Genomic DNA, 19,164 nt, shown 5'->3' on the forward strand with positions numbered 1-19,164 from the left:
TAACAGAGGATATTACAAAGCTAACTACAGATCCACTTTGTGCATTCTACCATATCACTGTTCTCACGTGATTTGCTTTTTCCTCAGTCATCACAATATCACTGTGAGCTCTGAAACCTGTTTGCCTGTCTAACCGGATCAAATTACACATTGTGGAGAATATTGAAATAAAAACAGAAAGTGCTGGAAATACTCAGCAGGTCTGGCAGCATCTGTGGAGAGAGAAACAGAATTAACATTTCAGGTCAATGACCTTTCACCAGAACTGGAGAATATTGAATTACTCTACATCAGGCAGGATCAAATTACACATTTCAGAATAACTGTTGTCCTCCAAGGGAACCAATCAGAAATCTTGTCCAACCCACTTCTGTTGCAAATAAACGCTGCTATTGGAGATTGAGAACAGACAGGACATGGGGTGGTGAGTTAAAATAGCAAGCTGGAATCTCAGGGCTATGCTTGCAGATTGATCTGCAGTTGACGTTGCTATTCGTTCATTCGCAACTTGTCCGAGTCAGAGGAAATAATGCAGTCTAGAGCCAGTATGGCCCCAGTATCAGTATTGTTGACCCTTTTCCTCTGTAGGGTATCAACTGACGTGATGGATAAAGATACACTGTAAACCAAAGTCCAATATAACTTCACTTTTATTTTTTTATTTAGAGATACAGCACTGAAACAGGCCCTTCGGCCCACCGAGTCTGTGCCGACCATCAATCACCCATTTATACTAATCCTACAACATCCCCACCTGTGCCTCTATTCCCCTACCACCTACCTATACTAGGGGCAATTTACCTATCAACCTGCAAGTCTTTTGGTGGTAGGTGGAAACCGGAGTACCCGGCGAAAACCCACGCAGACACAGGGAGAACTTGCAAACTCCACACAGGCAGTGCCCAGAATTGAACCGGGGTTGCTGGAGCTGTGAGGCTGTGGTGCTAACCACTGTGCCGCCCTACTAAAATCACTTATAACATACAAGTGCTTGATTACTTCTCAAACTTAGCGTCTATTTTACTCTGCTTAATTACTACTGATTACAATAAATCACAAGACTCACGACTTGGACTTAAATACTACCCGTGAGAGGCGAACTGGCCAGGCTCCTTCCATGCGGTCATCGTCTTCTCTGAGTATCGAACTCAGGTCTTCCTTCGCGATGTTGATCCCAGATTGTCGCTCCCGAGGCTTCGGACCCTCCTATTTTTATGTTTTTCAAGAAGTTTACATCACCCAGGACCCTCATGATCCTGAGATCATCTGTCCAAATGTCTCATAAACAGGACACATTGTTCCCTTATGCATTCTTGATATAGCATCCTTGATAACCACAAAGATTAGTGACCCTTGATGCCTAGGGTCGCTCAGTTAGCAGTCTAGTTTTGCTTCCTTCTTCAGAACAGATCGACCTTCACAAAATCACAACCTCAGCTCTTTTCCTTTTGCAAGTGTGGTGTTTGTGTGAGGTTGGCTTATTTTCCCATTATGCTTTGTGGAGACTTGACATTAGCCTCTGCTGTCTACAGTATCCCTGAGTGATGCTACAATGGATGCCAGAGTCCTGCATGGAGAACTCAGCGGCAGCATCCATTGAGACAACCTCACATTCCATGGTTGACTGCAGAGCATCAAAACCATGTGCAAGAACCCCACACAAGTTATAGTGGACTTTTTCACATGTTGCAGAAGTTCTATCGTAAGCAATACAATGCATTCAGCAATTGTTGCTGCACGGAAAGTTTTTAAAAAAAGTCTGCATCTCTGCCCTCTTTAACAGAACTAGGATGTGACGTGATGGAATATAGGTATAATAGGCTTAATTAGGTAGCATTTACATATAGTTAATATATTATACCTTTTAGAATTAAAGATTGAATAAATGGTCAGTTTTTAAGACTCACTGACATTCCCCTTCAAGAACAGGGAGTTAAGAAATTTCAAGGTCCCTGTTAGAATAAAATTTCTGTTATCACGGACTTGGAAGATAAACACACACATTGAAATATCCTGTGTGTCATCAGTCAGAGGTAGCAATAAATTTAATTTGTTTATGGGGTTGTTGATGCAGACATATTGGCTCAAAAGGTTGCTTTAAGGTACCATAAAAAGGCAATTATAGATAATAAAACAATAAATGGAATGGACTTACAGGAACAAGAGAGCAAGTAAACATAATCCAAAACATTTTGATCAGATAAATGCTCACAACTTCAAGAGCAGGGAATTTCCAACAAAACATTAAGTGGATTTTGAAAGCAGGAAAAACACACACAGAAAGGTAATACCTATATGCTAAGAGGTCATATGATACCTTAGCAACAGTATAAACATGAGAGGTTCTGAAGCGAAAAATTAGAAGTGTTGAATTCCTCAAACAATACTTCTCACCCCATGGTTTACTTGGGGGATTTAAGGTAAAAGTTAACTTTAAATTTTGATGGATATTCTAAGATATTTTCCTGTAACATTAGCTGGGTTAAACTTTTGTATTCTATGTTAGAAATAAGATTATGTGTTACATCTCTTAGTAATATTTGATATTGTGATATACTTATCCACTAAAAAGTGTAAATTCTTTAATAAATATATAAAAGTTAATAAATCATCTCATAGTATTCTGTATGCAACTACAAGAATCCCCTCTCTGTGCCTCTTTAAGTGGAGAGTTTCCCAGACCCTTATAATATCTGGGATATTTATGACTTATCCATAATTATTAAAAATAGGCTATTTGAAAGATGGTATTATTCTGTTAGTTTTCTTTCTTTGAGTGAAAACTAGTTCAATTCTTTGGACCTAAATAAGTGTCAATAAGAGTTTGTCTGGTTTGAACTTAATTAAAGGAGATTCATAGGGATGTATGCCTGATTTGGTTTTGTCCCTATAAGGGGTTGAAATCATAAATCACTTCAGTGAGTTATCTTGGAAGTGAGCAAATGTGGAACAAGGGCGCAGAGACTAAGAATTATCACTGGAAGAACCCAGGGGAAGGGATAAAGAAAGTCCTTGAACTAAGACTTATTTCACACAGGATGCTTCACAACAAGTAACTATTGAGATAGAGGCTGTTTCAAAAGGACCAATATAAAAGGATCAGGTGGCTGGGGTGGGGTTATAGGAGAGACCACCTATGACTGGGGAACCTGACTGTACCTTGTGTAGTTCAAGGGGATTCTGAAATAGTTTCAGGGTGACCATCAGCAGATTATAGGATTACTAAGTAGGAAATCAGGGGAAACACCTATTGCTATAATAAAAGCAAAATACTGTGGATGCTGGAAATTTGAAATAAAAACAAGAAAATCTGGAAATACTCAGCAGGTCTGGCAGAATCTGTGGAAAGAGAAGCAGAGTTAACGTTTCGGGTCAGTGACCCTTCTTCGGAACGAGCAAATATTAGAAATGTCAAAGGTTATAAGCAAGTGAGGCGGGGGTGGGGCAAGAGATAACAAAGGAGGTGTAGATTGGACAAGGCCACATAGCTGACCAAAAGGTCATGGAGCAAAGGCAAACAAAGGAAACACCTATTGCTACCAGTTACATATAGTCTATTCTTTCTTTTTTCTTTTGTGCCTCCTTATCTCGAGAGACAATGGATACGCGCCTGGAGGTGGTCAGTGGTTTGTGAAGCAGCGCCTGGAGTGGCTATAAAGGCCAATTCTGGAGTGACAGGCTCTTCCACAGGTGCTGCAGAGAAATTTGTTTGTTGGGGCTGTTGCACAGTTGGCTCTCCCCTTGCGCCTCTGTCTTTTTTCCTGCCAACTACTAAGTCTCTTCGACTTGCCACAATTTAGCCCTGTCTTTATGGCTGCCCGCCAGCTCTGGCGAATGCTGGCAACTGACTCCCACGACTTGTGATCAATGTCACACGATTTCATGTCGCGTTTGCAGACGTCTTTATAACGGAGACATGGACGGCCGGTGGGTCTGATACCAGTGGCGAGCTCGCTGTACAATGTGTCTTTGGGGATCCTGCCATCTTCCATGCGGCTCACATGGCCAAGCCATCTCAAGCGCCGCTGACTCAGTAGTGTGTATAAGCTGGGGATGTTGGCCGCTTCAAGGACTTCTGTGTTGGAGATATAGTCCTGCCACCTGATGCCAAGTATTCTCCGAAGGCAGCGAAGATGGAATGAATTGAGACGTCGCTCTTGGCTGGCATACGTTGTCCAGGCCTCGCTGCCGTAGAGCAAGGTACTGAGGACACAGGCCTGATACACTCGGACTTTTGTGTTCCGTGCCAGTGCGCCATTTTCCCACACTCTCTTGGCCAGTCTGAACATAGCAGTGGAAGCCTTACCCATGCGCTTGTTGATTTCTGCATCTAGAGACAGGTTACTGGTGATAGTTGAGCCTAGGTAGGTGAACTCTTGAACCACTTCCAGAGCGTGGTCGCCAATATTGATGGATGGAGCATTTCTGACATCCTGCCCCATGATGTTCGTTTTCTTGAGGCTGATGGTTAGGCCAAATTCATTGCAGGCAGACGCAAACCTGTCGATGAGACTCTGCAGGCATTCTTCAGTGTGAGATGTTAAAGCAGCATCGTCAGCAAAGAGGAGTTCTCTGATGAGGACTTTCCGTACTTTGGACTTCGCTCTTAGACGGGCAAGGTTGAACAACCTGCCCCCTGATCTTGTGTGGAGGAAAATTCCTTCTTCAGAGGATTTGAACGCATGTGAAAGCAGCAGGGAGAAGAAAATCCCAAAAAGTGTGGGTGCGAGAACACAGCCCTGTTTCACACCACTCAGGATAGGAAAGGGCTCTGATGAGGAGCCACCATGTTGAATTGTGCCTTTCATATTGTCATGGAATGAGGTGATGATACTTAGTAGCTTTGGTGGACATCCGATCTTTTCTAGTAGTCTGAAGAGACCACGTCTGCTGACGAGGTCAAAGGCTTTGGTGAGATCAATGAAAGCAATGTAGAGGGGCATCTGTTGTTCACGGCATTTCTCCTGTATCTGACGAAGGGAGAACAGCATGTCAATAGTCGATCTCTCTGCACGAAAGCCACACTGTGCCTCAGGGTAGACGCGCTCGGCCAGCTTCTGGAGCCTGTTCAGAGCGACTCGAGCAAAGACTTTCCCCACTATGCTGAGCAGGGAGATTCCACGGTAGTTGTTGCAGTCACCGCGGTCACCTTTGTTTTTATAGAGGGTGATGATGTTGGCATCGCGCATGTCCTGGGGTACTGCTCCCTCGTCCCAGCACAGGCATAGCAGTTCATGTAGTGCTGAGAGTATAGCAGTATAGAGTATAGTCTATATCAGTGAGTTATTGCATTACTGCTGGTTATGATGGAAATCTGAGTGTTACCAATGTTACTATTAGTTATTGGCGAACCATTCCCCACCTCCAGTTTCTCTTCCTCGCCTGCTCAGGCGTGGCCTCTTTGTTGAAACCTCTACAATAGCTGCTGATTGGTACAAAACCAGAAGTAAAGATACTACAGGCTGCCCAAACTTTATACCGTAAATGCAGACTTAGTGAGAATGCCACATGATGAATACTCCTCCCATGTCTCCAATCAGAGTTGGCAGCCCTATTTACTGAATCTTAAAAGTGTCCCAAAAATGTTTGCATGATTGAGGCACGATTGATTAAAGAAAATGAGCATTTCAGTGTACTGGGGGGTGGTAATCAAAACAGCATCTTTAAATGTTGGGGCGTAAGAGCGCTCGGGAGAATTGCGGAGGAATGGATTTGCAAAGGGGGAGCTTTGCTGGGATTGGTGTAGCGGGAATGGGCGGGTTGCAATGTGAGGCTGTCATTGGTGCTGGAGGTGGGTGAGGGGAGGCGCCGGCTCTCTGTCCTTACAGAGCAACAATGGCAGGATGGTGCAACTTCATTGTCCTGGAAGGTTACATTTTACCGCCAAAAGACAAAGTAGCGGAGGAAGGCTTGGATACAGAGGACGAGGACGAAGTGCCGCAGTTTCTGGACCTCAAGGATATGATTAGTGTGTCTGACGGTGCAAGCTCTATCAAAGCCTCTTCTGTGGCGCGACGGTTCGGTAAAAGATAAAGGAATTTCATTTTGCAATACATTCAATGCCCGAGGCGTGAGCAATCCAGCAAAACCTTTAGTTTCCTTACTGGCTGAAGGGGTCCACACTTGTCGTGGAGTGAGTCTTGTGTATCACATGCTCAAGCAAAATACTGTGGATGCTGGAAATCGGAAATAGAAATTGAAAATGCTGCAAATACTCAGCAGGCCCCCGAGGAGAGTTATCGTTTCATTTCTGTGACCTAAAGATGCTACCAGACCTGCTGACTGCCGAGTATTTCTAGCACTTTCTGTTTCTTTAACTGAATTTTTCACTTTTAATTACAATTGTAACAAAGAGCAAAGTAAATAGGTCATATAAATGAGATTAAGGTCAAAGCTGAAATATCAAACATTAAAAAGTATATTAAAATATGAATTTTATCGATGGAGAAATCCAACATTCTACAAACATAAGATTAATTTTTGAGGCACAGTGAGGCTGTTCAGCAGTAATGAATTATTAATGAATTATTCAAACTGATGTCAGGAAAGGGAAAAACCACATCATGGATTCGCTAGATCTTTGGGGGCAGCTTTCTTCAAGGTCAGTGGCCATTGAGGTATTCTCACAGATAGCAAACCAGGAAGTAAAATGCACTGATGCTCCTTAACTTTTAAATAAATTTTACAGAGTGAAATGATTGGGACATCACGTGGGATTAAGGTAGAAGCTGAAACATCATAAAAGCTTTTAAAGAAAAGTATTTTAAAAATATGCATTTTTTAATGTAATGCAGATATTTGACATTCCACAGCTACAAAATTAGTTTTTCAGAGACTGTTCAGTAATTCTGAGCTTAGTATGCCTTTATAAACCCGGTTACACTTTATTCAATGGTGTGTAACCTTTTCAAGGGTTTTTACAGTGAGAAAATAGCGTAAAACGGTCAGTTCAGTGATTTCTACCTTATTGCATTGTCGGGGCACCTCAACAGCGCACCTTCTGGCGAAGCGTAAAATCACTGACAGCAACTTCTGGATTTCCATGTTTAACCGTGCATGTGCGGACTTCAGATGTTGCTGATAGTTTCAAAGGAGTAATGATGATTGCTGACAATTTCGCCATCACTACTACTGCAAAAATTGTCAATTTAACTGGCTACCTACCTGATGATATTGTTGCTGGACACCTGAAAATCCCTTTGATTCAGAGGAGTAATGTTAGCCCAAACTGACCGTTCTGCCGTCAGTACCACTGCAAGATCTAGGCAATTGTATAGGAGCTAATAACTTCAAGCTAGTTACATCACTAAGACAAAAGCACAATGCTGGAAATCTGAAATAAAAACAGGAAATGCTAGAAACACGCAGCATCTGTGGAGAGCGAAACATTTAATGCTTCAGCTTAATGACTACTGTCTAGTGATGCAAAATGCTGAAGCTCCTTAATTGATGAAGATAATCACAAGTTAACTACAGAACAAGACTGAAACGCAAATGGGGTTATGGTACATAGCAGAGACAATTAGAACAGAAAAAATGAAAACATAATGCAAGTGTTAAAACTTGGAGGAAGGGACACCCTTCATTCATTTCACCATAGTGATTGTGCCCGTGAGTGAAGAAGATCGATTGACCTCTTAGTTCATCCCTCCAGAAAATGTACAATTTCCCTAATCACAGCAACATTTAAGACACTTTGATACTTGGGCTTAAGCGAGGTACCTCGGGTACTGCTTTAAATTTGCAATTTTTGATTTTGAATGATGATGGGAGCCGATAGTCTTCATTGTAAATAGCCCACTAGCTCTGCTCGGGTGGCATGTGAACCATGACCACTTTGGAAAGATATGGGATGGTTGCCAGTGCCCATAGGACTATACTTCAGCACGAGTCATTGACCTGGAATATCCTCCATGGGTGCAACCAGGAAGTTAGGCCTGAAAATGCATCCGTTCCTGTGCCCATTCTGCAGACGTCAAGTAACACTCAAATTTCCTCTGAGTTTCATTAGAATACGCCTGAATGTAAAATGGACAGAAATCGGCATAAATAATCAGGGCCCAATGAATGCACCAAATAAATATCTTTAAGTATGAAGACTAAAATTTCAACTCATTTAAACATCATTCGTGCATATTAGGCACAGCATGTTTAACAACCTGCAATCGGGGAATCTTTTCAGTTTTTAATGTGACTTATATGTGTGACATAAAAATGGATTTATAGAAACTGAAAATACAGTGTCAGTTTCAGTGAGGATACTGCTAATAAGAAACAGTCAAATGCATTCAATAAAACACCAGAAAAATAACAGTTTCCTGCTTTGTCCAAAAACCTGATTGTAATTTGAAAGCCCCTAAGCAAGCGCAATTGCAGGAAACATGCTTAATAACTGTGCAACCTGGAGGTGGGGCTATTATGAGTGAAGAGATTGATTGACAATTAAGAATTATTGGACATTTTGTACTTGCTCATGTACCTCAAGCTCAAAATTTTGCATTCTTTTGGACTGCATACTGGATTAATGCCCAGATTGTATGTGTCTCTGGGCGCAAATTTGTAGGAAATTCCATACTAACATTTCCAGGAAAGAGGAAAAACTGGGTAGGGAAAAAATTCTTATCAAAGAAGTCTTATTTGGACCACTGTTAACAAGTAGTTGAATATGCCATATGATGAATCCTTTTTTTAAAAACACTTCTCATTTCCTCAATGCATTCTATTGATAAAGTGGTCATATGAGAACATCATCGGGTGGAAGTGTATTTAGCAGATGCATACCTACTTTTTAATGTAAACCTTTGAAAGTTACCAGTTAGACTTCACATATCTGTATTTATCTTTCTCCAGTTACAATCGAAGACCTTGTCTCCAATTTAACTTACAAGGTGTACGGACAGTTTCATTTTACTGATCCTTGGTGGAAAGTGACTGCAAAGATTGTGTACAAACAGAAGAAATGGTATTTACAGTGGTATCCATCTTACAGTCTGAGGAGGCAGCTGGGCGATCAGAGAAAGGAAATTTTCAGCCTGTTCCTAACAGCATGTGGCGTCCATGAGCAACATATACAATTCTTTATTGATTCTTTGTCGGAGAATAGTAACCTTGAGTTTTCAAACTTATTGATGACTTTACAATGGATTGCAATTGAGAAGAAGGATACGGAAGAAAAAGGTTTTGCAGAAAGCATTATTAAAGCCATAAGCTGTTCGGGTAAGCTTAGGTATTTCTTTTTGGATTATAGGTTTTGCTCCTTTATTGAAAGTTTGTATATGATCATTAATGATCAGTAGCATAAGATATCTTTGATCAGCAGCTGCAAGAGTAAGGTAAAAGGAAATGAAAGTTGCTGTAATTTGTCCTATTAAATTGCAACGGAAGTAAATCTGTCACATTACATCAGATGTGAATATAGAAAGAAATATTGATCTTTGGGCTCTTTTAGAAAAGTTGTACAAAAGCTTATTGCAAGAAGTTGAAGAATGACAAAGTAAATATTTGCGTAAAGTTACAGGCTATTTCAGCAATGACAGAACCATCAGATGTATTGTGAAAGTAAAATGAACGCTTGGAAAATGAAGCATTTTGAAGACCAATATTCCAAATTCACTAAACAGTCTCTTTTAATTAATACTCATTAATGCAGATTTTCAGAAGTCCACAGTTTTCCCAATAAATCAGTTCCAGTGGCAGCAATTATAATTTCCATTTGCTCTCTTTTTACCCAAAGTAAAGATGTCATTATTTAAATCCTGTTTTGTATGGTTTGAGTGACTTTATCTTAGCTATTTGATTCACAAATTTAAATTAGAATGATTGATGTATAGTGTACAATATCTCCCTGCAGTGTTCAGAAATCACCCTGTAGGAGGCTTACAGTCTTAATGAGTCAGTTCATGAATATCTAATAATACAAACTACTATTAGAACATTTTTTTTAAATCTGTCTAATGTGGATAGTAACTAGATCCGAACTGAATGTATCTTTCATGATCCTGTATGCTGAACAGCTATGTAAGTTCAAAAGGAGGAAATAATAGAATTCATATTTAGAGTCATGGAGTTATACAGCATGGAAACAGGTCCTTCGGCCCATCGTGTCCATGCCGGCCATCAAACACCTATCTATTCTAATCCCATTTTCTAGCACTTGGCCCGTAGCCTTGTATGCTATGGCGTTTCAAGTGCTTATCTAAATACTACTTAAGTGTTTCTGTCTAATGAGTGTGAAGCGAGGCTTTTATTGCTATCTTACATATGGATTATTTTTATAGCATTAATGTTTCAGATTACAACCAAAAAAAATTGAGCTGGAAACAGTGGGGATAGATCATTTTTATTTCGCAGGCATTTATAAAATGATTTAAAAATTGGAATCGTAAACCCCTAAAGTGCATCTTCTTCAAGTTGACACAGTGTGGCTTATTAGTAGTTGATGGGTTGTATGATATGCTACTCTATTTCTATTCAATGAAGATGTCATTATTTAGTCTTACTATAAAATCTCAAGTAGCGTTAGTCTTGTTTCATACAAAAGCACAGCTCCTGTCAACCAGTCCAATGTTTCCTAATGTCACTTGTGTAGAACACACAGTTTCTTTGCTGAAGAGGCAATTGGATAGTAAAAGGTAGTGCAAAGGATTCTTTTAAAGGAGAGGCTATTAGAATGTAAGTAACAAAGTGTAGGCGTATGTTAGAACGTTAGTTGTAATTTTAAATTTCAAGTGTATAAGAAAACCAGGAAACTGAACTTGTGGAATTTTACAGGCTAGGTACTGTAATTTTTTTTTCCCAACATTAAAGTAATTTTTGCCATCTTCACTCTCTCCACAGTCACCTAGCCTCGTGGGTAAATTCATGGTGTGGTGTGACACCAAACACTCTGGCTCAGGTTTAATCTCTGCTTTGTGCTCGGTTAGACAATTTCAGCCAGGATGCAAGGAGAGTTAAAACATAAGAACATTGGAGCAGAAGTAGGTGATTCAGCCCGTTGAGCATGCTCCGCCATTTAATTAGATCATGGTTGATCATCTACCTCAATGCCACTTTCCTGTGCTATCCCCATATCCCTTGATATCATTAGTATCCAGATATCTATCGGTTTCTGTTTTGAACATGCTCAATGATTGAGTTTCCACAGCCCTCTGGGGTAAAGAATTCCAAATATTCACCACCCTCTGAGTGAAGAAATTCCTCCTCATCTCAGTCTTAAATGGCCTGCTCCTTATTCTGAGACTATGTCCCTTGGTTCTAGACTCACCAGGTAGAGGAAACATCCTATTTACATCTATCCTGTCATGCCCTGTAAAAACGTTGTAAATTTCAATGAAATCACTTCTCATTCTTCAAAACTCTACAATCTCTCCTCATAAGACAATCCTGCCATCCCAGGGGTTAGTCTGGTGAACCGCTGTTCCACTCCATCTAAGTCATCCTTCTTTAGATGAGGGTTGCTATTGGTCTCAGCATCCCTGGGATGGAGAGGAGAAAATAATCAGGAATCCAATTCATAGTTATTGTCTAGTACTCCCTGCCGGAATTACATGTTTTAAAATCCTGGTTGAAGCCATAATGATGAGAAACGTTTTTGTTTACATCAGCCATTATCTCATAGAATGGTAGAAGAGGCTTGAGGGACTGAATGGCCTACTCCTATTCTTATGTTCCGAGAGGGTTTTGAGGCTGTGGAATGCACTACCAAAGACCATAACATTTAAGATTAGATTTGTGTGTTGAAGGAAAAGGTAATAAAGAAATTTGGGAACTGAATGGTCATTGCTTGTGTGGAAGATAACAGCAACTTGCATATATACAGTGATTTTAACATAGAAAAATATTCGAGGGCGCTTCACAGAAGTGTAATCAGAAAAAGAAAGTTATTTTAGAAATGGACTAGGGCAATCCTTAAAGGAATTATCCTGTTAGTGTTAATCTGAGTGTTAAATGGATGCATGTGTATAAGTATCTGTACAAAATACTGCATAAGATTCAAGTTATTAATTGTCCAGTAATTTAGTTGAAGGTCAATATGTGCAGCTTGCTTTGAAGTTCCGAAATCTGATGGCGTATCTGCCAAAACTTTTGCCACGGCACTTTTTGCATATTTTGACGCCGAAGGAGGAAAAGAATATGAAAGAAAATGAAAGAGAACCCCTCGCCCTCTGTACTCTGGAGCAGCTGGATCAAATGATTGAGACAGAAGTGTGGAAGCTAGGATTCAGGCTTGTAAGTTATTCTGTGAGCACAATTGTCAATATGAAGATATCCTGATTATGCTGTTGATTTTTGTGTATATGCATTTAAACATTATACTGCATGCAGTTGTTTTTCATCTGGAGTTGCTTTCTGAGGGAGAGCATGGCTATCCGACCCTAACCCGACGGGACCCGACGACATGTTTCAGGGTCGGGTTGGGTTGCTCTTCCGGGTCCGGCATTAGGGCTCGGGTTGGGCCGGGTCGGACACAGTGGCAGTGCTGCCTTTTGGTCAGGGAGGGAAAGCGAAGTTAAGAGTAAGCATGATTAATTTCCAGCAGTTGAGTCGGGCCAGGTCGGGCACGGAAAAAAAAAACAAAGGATTCAGGCCTGGGTCAGGTTCGGGTTAGATGTGGTCGGGTTGGGCCCGGGTCATGTTTAAATTGTATCCTCAAGCAGGCCTTTATTTTGAGGTATAATTTTATCGACTTCATTACGATGTTATTTGGCTTCAAGATTGTGAGGCTGTAACCTGGCGGGAGGGAAATATTTTCCGCTCTCTCTTCATTTTATTTATGCTTGTTATTCATCTCAGATCAGTAGCCAGCTATTTTAATATTGATGTAATAACTTGAACCTGTGTGATATCAATAAACATTTGAAAATAGGACTTGCAGAAAATTAATAATGACAATAGACAGCAACAAAAATATCGACCATACAATGAGAAAAATCTATGAAAGTAGAAGTGGGGAGAGGAAATAAGTGTGACAGAGAGAGAAATACAGCAAGAATTAGAGATTGGCAAACAAAAGAATCAATTATAGGAAACAATGCCATTGGAGTTCAGCTTGAATTCCTAAATATTGGAAAATGTTACACCGCAGTGGTTAGCACCGCAGCCGCACAGCTTGAGTGACCCGGGTTCAGTTCTGGATACTGCCTGTGCGGAGTTTGCAAGTTCTCTCTGTGACTGCATGGGTTTCCGCCGGGTGCTCCGGTTTCCTCCCACAGCCAAAGACTTGCAGGTTGATAGGGAAATTGGCCGTTGTAAATTGCCCCTAGTGTAGGTAGGTGGTAGGAAAATGGTGGGGACGTGGTAGGGAATATGGGATCAATGTAGGATTAGTATAAATGGGTGGTTGTTGGTCGGCACAGACTCGGTGGGCCGAAGGGCCTGTTCCAGTGCTGTATCTCTAAATAAATCAATAAATTATTAAGTCTTTTATCTGAGACTAAACAATATGGCAGGACGTGACAAGTGGAGTCCCGCAGGGGTCTGTGCTTGGGCCTCAACTTTTTACAATTTAAATCAATGATTTAGATGAGGGGAGTGATGTTATGGTAGTTAAATTTGCAGATGACACAAAGATAGGTAAGAAAGTATGTTGTGACGATGACATAAGGAGCTTGCAGACTAATATAAATAGGTTGAGTGAGTGGGCAAAAATCTGGCAGATGGAGTTTAATGTGGGAAAATGTGAAGTTGTTCAATTTGGCAGGAAGAATCAAAAAGCAGAGTATTACTTAAACAGAGAGCGACTGCAGAATTCCAAGGTGCGGAGGGATCTAGGTGTTCTAGTGCAGGAGTCACAAAAGTTAGTATGTAGTTATAGCAGTTAATAAAGAAGGCTGATGGAATGCTATCTTTTATAACGAGGGGAATTGAAAATAAAAGTAAGGATGTTATGCTTCAGTTATACAGGGCATTGGTGAGACCACATCTCGAATACTGTGTGCAGTTTTGGTCTCCTTATTTAAGGATGTAAATGCATTGGAAGCAGTTCAGAGGAGGTTTACTAGATTGATGCCTGGAATTAGTGCATTGTCTTATGAGGAAAGGCTGGACAGATCAGGCTTGTTTTCACTGGAGTTTAGAAGAGTGAGGTAAAGGCCGGCTACCCAACCCGAACCCAACGGGACCCGACGACATGTGTCAGGTTTGGTTTGGGTCGGGTCGCACTTCTGGGTCCGGCATTTGGGCTCGGGTCGGGTCAGACACGCTCTATCATAACCTCAGGTAAGTGGCTCCAATGTTAATTTACTTTTTGGGCTTGAAAGGTGATTTTGTTACAGTTAATTTAAGCTTGTGCAGATAAGCAACAAAGTGAAAAACGGAAGGCAGGTTAACTGAAGGTTGGGTTGGGCGCGGGAAAAAATGGAAGGACTCGGGGTCGGGGTTGGATGTGGTTCTGTCGGGCTCGGGTCGGGTTTCATTTGCTGACCTGAACAGGTCTTTAGAGTGAGGGGAGACTTGTTTGAAGTTTATAAGATCCTGAACGGTCTTGACAAGGTGGATATGGAAAGGATGTTTCCTCTTGTGGGTGAGTCCAGAACTAGGGGGCACTGTTTTAAAATTAAGGGTCTCCCTTTTAGGACAGAGATGAGGTGAAATTATTTCTCTCAGGGTTGTGTGTGACTTTGGAACTCTGCCTCAGAAGATGGTGGAGGCAGGGTCATTGAATATTTTTAAGGCGGAGCTTGATACTTTCTTGTCAAGGGGTATCGGGGGTAGATGGAAGTGTGGAATTCGAAACACAAACAGATCAACCATGATCTTACTGAATGGCGGAAGGGGCCAAATGGCCTACCTCTGCTCCTAATGCTTATGTTCGTACGTATAGATATGATTAAAGACTAGCTTAAGGTGCAGCTGTTCTCATATTAAATGCTTAGTTCAAGAATGATTTCTGAAAGACATTGCTTACTTTTTGATAGATTCTCTTAAAGGAGCTCACACTTACTGGTTGTGAGGCATCCTTGATGGCCTTTGAGGAAGCTGATCTACTGAGGACAATTCCAGAGTTACAAAAGCATGCTTTGGTCATTTATGATAAACTCAAACAAACTTGCTGGAGTAAGGGACACACCTATGTTAATGTTGATGAGCTGACTGAATTACGTCCATCTGAGTTCAGTGTTGAAAGTGCATGGGAATCTCTAAAATTTTTAAAGGACTACAAGATTATCGTAATAGAAAACAAGCGAGTGTATCTCACACATTTCTACAACTGTGAGAAAGAAATTGCGTCTTGTATAGCGGAACTTGTGGAGAAACCTCCATGGCGCATTTCTGTGGAGGAAGTTCTGAGAAAAGCCAGCACTCCAATTCCGAAGGAAAGATTATCTGAGTATACAGAGCACAGTGAAGGTGTTGATTTGGACCCAGATCAGTTGAAAGCTGCTGCCATGATGTGTGTAAATCCTGTTACGGTCATTAGTGGTAAAGGCGGCTGTGGAAAGACCACGCTTGTCAGCCTTATCTTCAAGGCAGTAGTTGAAAATATGGAGAGTGCGGAAAATGAGGAACTGTTGCAAGCATGTCGAGATCTTGAGCGGGATCAGTCGGCTCCTGAAAGTTGGGATATTCCAGCAGGTAAAGCTTCCAAAGTTGCCTCTGTTGAAAAAGGTGAAGTCAGAAAAGCATCTGTGCTGTTCACTGCACCAACTGGAAAAGCAGCATCTCTTTTAAAGAAAAAAACTGGATTTGGTGCTTATACTTTACACCAGGTAATTAGGATACAGTTATAGATAGTTCAAATCTTTTCTTTGTGTTTTAGCATGAAGTGAACAGATGACCTTTCAGAGGATTCCTAAAGCACTTTTCCTGTTATCGTGTTGGAGGCTAAATTTTTTAAAAGGAATATATTACTCCAGGCACTATGTAAAAGTCAATGATTTGTTGATCAGTTTCTCCAACATTTTTCAAAAATAACTAAAGTATATTAATAATGTCGATTTTCAGATTTGGCATTAGGCAATATATTAAGACTAATCAACTTTGGTTACTCTGGCTGATTTTACAGAATCAACTTAATTTATGCAGTAGGGTTGAGAAATTGCATGTAAGTCGCCTTTACAGGTTGCTGACATGGCGTGCTGGAATCTATTTGCATATGGGGATAAAAATCTTGCTTGTAATTACAATGGCTGCTAACATTTTTAATGTATATTTTAACTTCGGCAAAGGTGGCTTGGGTGAAAAGAAATGGCTGGCAAAGCCCTGTGGCTGACAAGAAATTCAGATGATGGCTAAGTGATGAAATGGGGCATTATTCCAACCCCTGCTTGATGGCTGGAAAAGTGGAAATGGTGAAGAATGAGGTGATAGCAAGGAAGGTTTGCCGCTAGTAATCCAGATGCCTACAATAATGCTCTGGGGACATGGGTTCAAATCCCACCTTGGCAGGTGGTGAAATTTGAATTAATTTAATAAATCTGTAATTTAAAGCTATTCTAATGGTGACCATGAAACCATTGTCGATTGTTGTAAAAATCCATCTGGTTTTAGGCCCTTTAGGGAAGGAAATCTGCCGTCCTTACCTGGTCTCGCCAACATGTCGCTCCAGACCCACAGCAATGTGGTAGACTCTTAAACCTCAGAAATAGCCTCACAGGCCACTCAGTATTAAACTGCTACAAAGTGTAAGAAAAGGCATGAAACTGGATGGACCACCTGGCATTGACCTAGGCACTGGAAACGACAACGGCAAACCCAGCCCTGTCAACCCTGCAAGGTCCTCCTTACTAACATCTGGGAGCTTGTGCCAAAATTGGGAGAGCTGTCCCACAGACTAGTCAGGCAATAGCCTGACATAGTCATACTCATGGAATCATACTTTACAGACATCAAGGCAGCATTTGACCGATTATGCCATCAAGGAGCCCTAGCAAAATTGAAGTCCATGGGAATCGGGGGGGAAAACTCTCCAGTGGTTGGAGTCATACATAGCACAAAGGAAGATGGTTGTGTTTGTTGGAGGTCAATCATCTCAGTTCCAGGACATCACTGCAGGAGTTCCTCAGGGTATTGTTCTAGGCCCAACCATCTTCAGCTGCTTCATCAATGACCCTCCCTCCGCCATAAAGTTAGAAGTGGGGATGTTTGCTGATGATTATGCAATGTTCAGCACCATTCACGACTCCTCACATACTGACGCAGCCCATGTCCATATGCAGCAAGACCTGTACAACATCCAGGCTTGGGCTGATTAGTGGCAAGTAGGATTTGTGCCACACAAGTGCAAGGCAGTGACCATCTCAAACAAGAGAGAATCTAACCATCTCTCCTTGATGTTAAATGAAATTACCATCACTGAATCCCCCACTATCACCATTCTGGGGGCAGGGAGGGGGGGGGGTCACCATTGACCAGAAACTGAACTGGACGAGTCATATAAATGCTGTGGCTACAAGAGCAGGTCAGAGGCTGGGAATTCTGTGGCGAGTAACTCATCTCCTGTCTCCCCAATGTGTGTCCGCCATCTGCAAGTCATAAGTCAGGAATGTGATGGAATACTCTCCACTTGCCTGGGTGGGTGCAGCTCCAACAACACTCAAGAAGCTCGACACCATCCAGGACAAAGCAACCCGCTTGATTGGCACCCCATGCACAAACATTCATTCCCTCCACCACCGACGCTCAGTAGCAGCAGTGTGTACCATTTACAAGATGCGCTGCAGCAGCTCACTTAGGCAACTCAGGCATCACCTTCCAAACCCACGATCTCTACCACCTAGAAGGACAAGGGCAGCAGATACATGGGAACACCACTGCCTGCAAGTTCCCCTCCAAGCCACACACTATCCTGACTTGGAACTATATCACTGTTCCTTCAGTGTCGCTGGGTCAAATCCTGGAATTCCCTTCCTAACAGCACTGTGGGTGTACCTACCCCACATGGACTGTAGCAGTTCAAGAAGGCAGCTCACCACCACCTTCTGGAGGGCAATTAGGAACGGGCAATAAATGCTGGCCTAGCCAGTGAAGCCCACATCCCATGAAACGAATATAAAAAAAAAATTCTTGTCCAAAATCTGTTTCACTATACTGTTGAAAAGTTTGTTTGGTTGTAGGCTGGAGAGGAACCATTCAAACTCAAACAATGTTGTGTGATTAGTTCAGTTTTATACCTGACTGGTAATTCCTTTTTAAATTTTTTTTTAAAGTGGTTTGATATCCCAAATATAAGACCCGCTCTTCTGAGATATGAAAAGAGCAGTTCTGTTTAAATTAAAGTATTAATTTGAGACAGTCTCAGCAAAAGAACTGGTCAGTTTGAAACTGTCAAGCAATCATTTAAATTTAGAGGGGTTGAGGGGCAGTGGGGAAGAAATTAATCGCCAGTATTTTGCAAAACTGTTGGCGTTCATTACTCCTCTGAAACTGAAATCCTCAGGAGTCCGGACATGCACAGTTAAAAATGGAAATCCAGAGGCTGCTGTCAGTGATTTCACGCTTCCCAATATTGTGCACTGTTGGAAGTTCCCCCAAATTGGAATCATTAGAAATTACTGAACTGACCAGAACATTTCCTGTTATTATTAGTTTTGCTGTAAAAACCCTTGAAGTTGCACCTTGGTGAATGAAGTATAACTGGGTTTTTAACTAAGTGCCAACCAGGTCAACTGACCAATCGAGCTTCACAATTGCTCTCTCTCTTCTTTAGATATGACTTCTTTCTATGAGGACGTAGTACGATCAACTGGGATGGGAGGAGTAACACTCTCTAAATAGGATTATTAATTTAAAATTATTCCAGACCTATTCTGCTTAATATCTAAACCAATATATTAAAAGCCCTATAAGTCTGATTCCCAATTTTAAATTCTACTTTAATCTTAGCAACACATTTCTCAAATTTCGCAGTACCACCCCATAAGAAATCATCACCCTGAATTATGAAGATGCCTGAAAAGTTTCCTTTATGATACTGATTAAAAAAATTGCGGGATCGGCTTTTAGTTGAACACAACCTATTTTCAGCAAAACAGATCTCTCTGAAAAATACCACACCCTGGAAGTATCATTCAGGCCATGGATGCTTTTGTTTAGTTTCCATACTTTCCCTCTGCATCTGTTACCTATTTCGGAGGTTTCAGAAACATGTCTCTCTGAAAAGTATTGCCCTGCAGAAATGTGGTTTTAAAGTCAATTGAATGACACATTCATATTCATGTGACCAAA

General features: G+C 41.3%; 1 protein-coding gene across 1 annotated transcript in view; it reads left to right on the forward strand.

The window, feature by feature from the left end:
* The first annotated feature begins 5,811 nt into the window (after positions 1 to 5,811).
* The window catches only part of helb (helicase (DNA) B), a 37,121-nt gene continuing 23,768 nt past the window's right edge, over positions 5,812 to 19,164 (forward strand). Inside the window, exons 1-4 of the mRNA XM_068050477.1 lie at positions 5,812 to 6,022; positions 8,851 to 9,216; positions 12,020 to 12,228; positions 14,916 to 15,707. Coding sequence (XP_067906578.1) covers positions 5,836 to 6,022; positions 8,851 to 9,216; positions 12,020 to 12,228; positions 14,916 to 15,707 — 1,554 coding nt within the window. The 5' untranslated portion in view covers positions 5,812 to 5,835. The remainder of the gene's footprint in view (positions 6,023 to 8,850; positions 9,217 to 12,019; positions 12,229 to 14,915; positions 15,708 to 19,164) is intronic.

This window comes from Heterodontus francisci, chromosome 18 (genome assembly GCF_036365525.1).
Source record: "Heterodontus francisci isolate sHetFra1 chromosome 18, sHetFra1.hap1, whole genome shotgun sequence".
NCBI lineage: Eukaryota > Metazoa > Chordata > Chondrichthyes > Heterodontiformes > Heterodontidae > Heterodontus > Heterodontus francisci.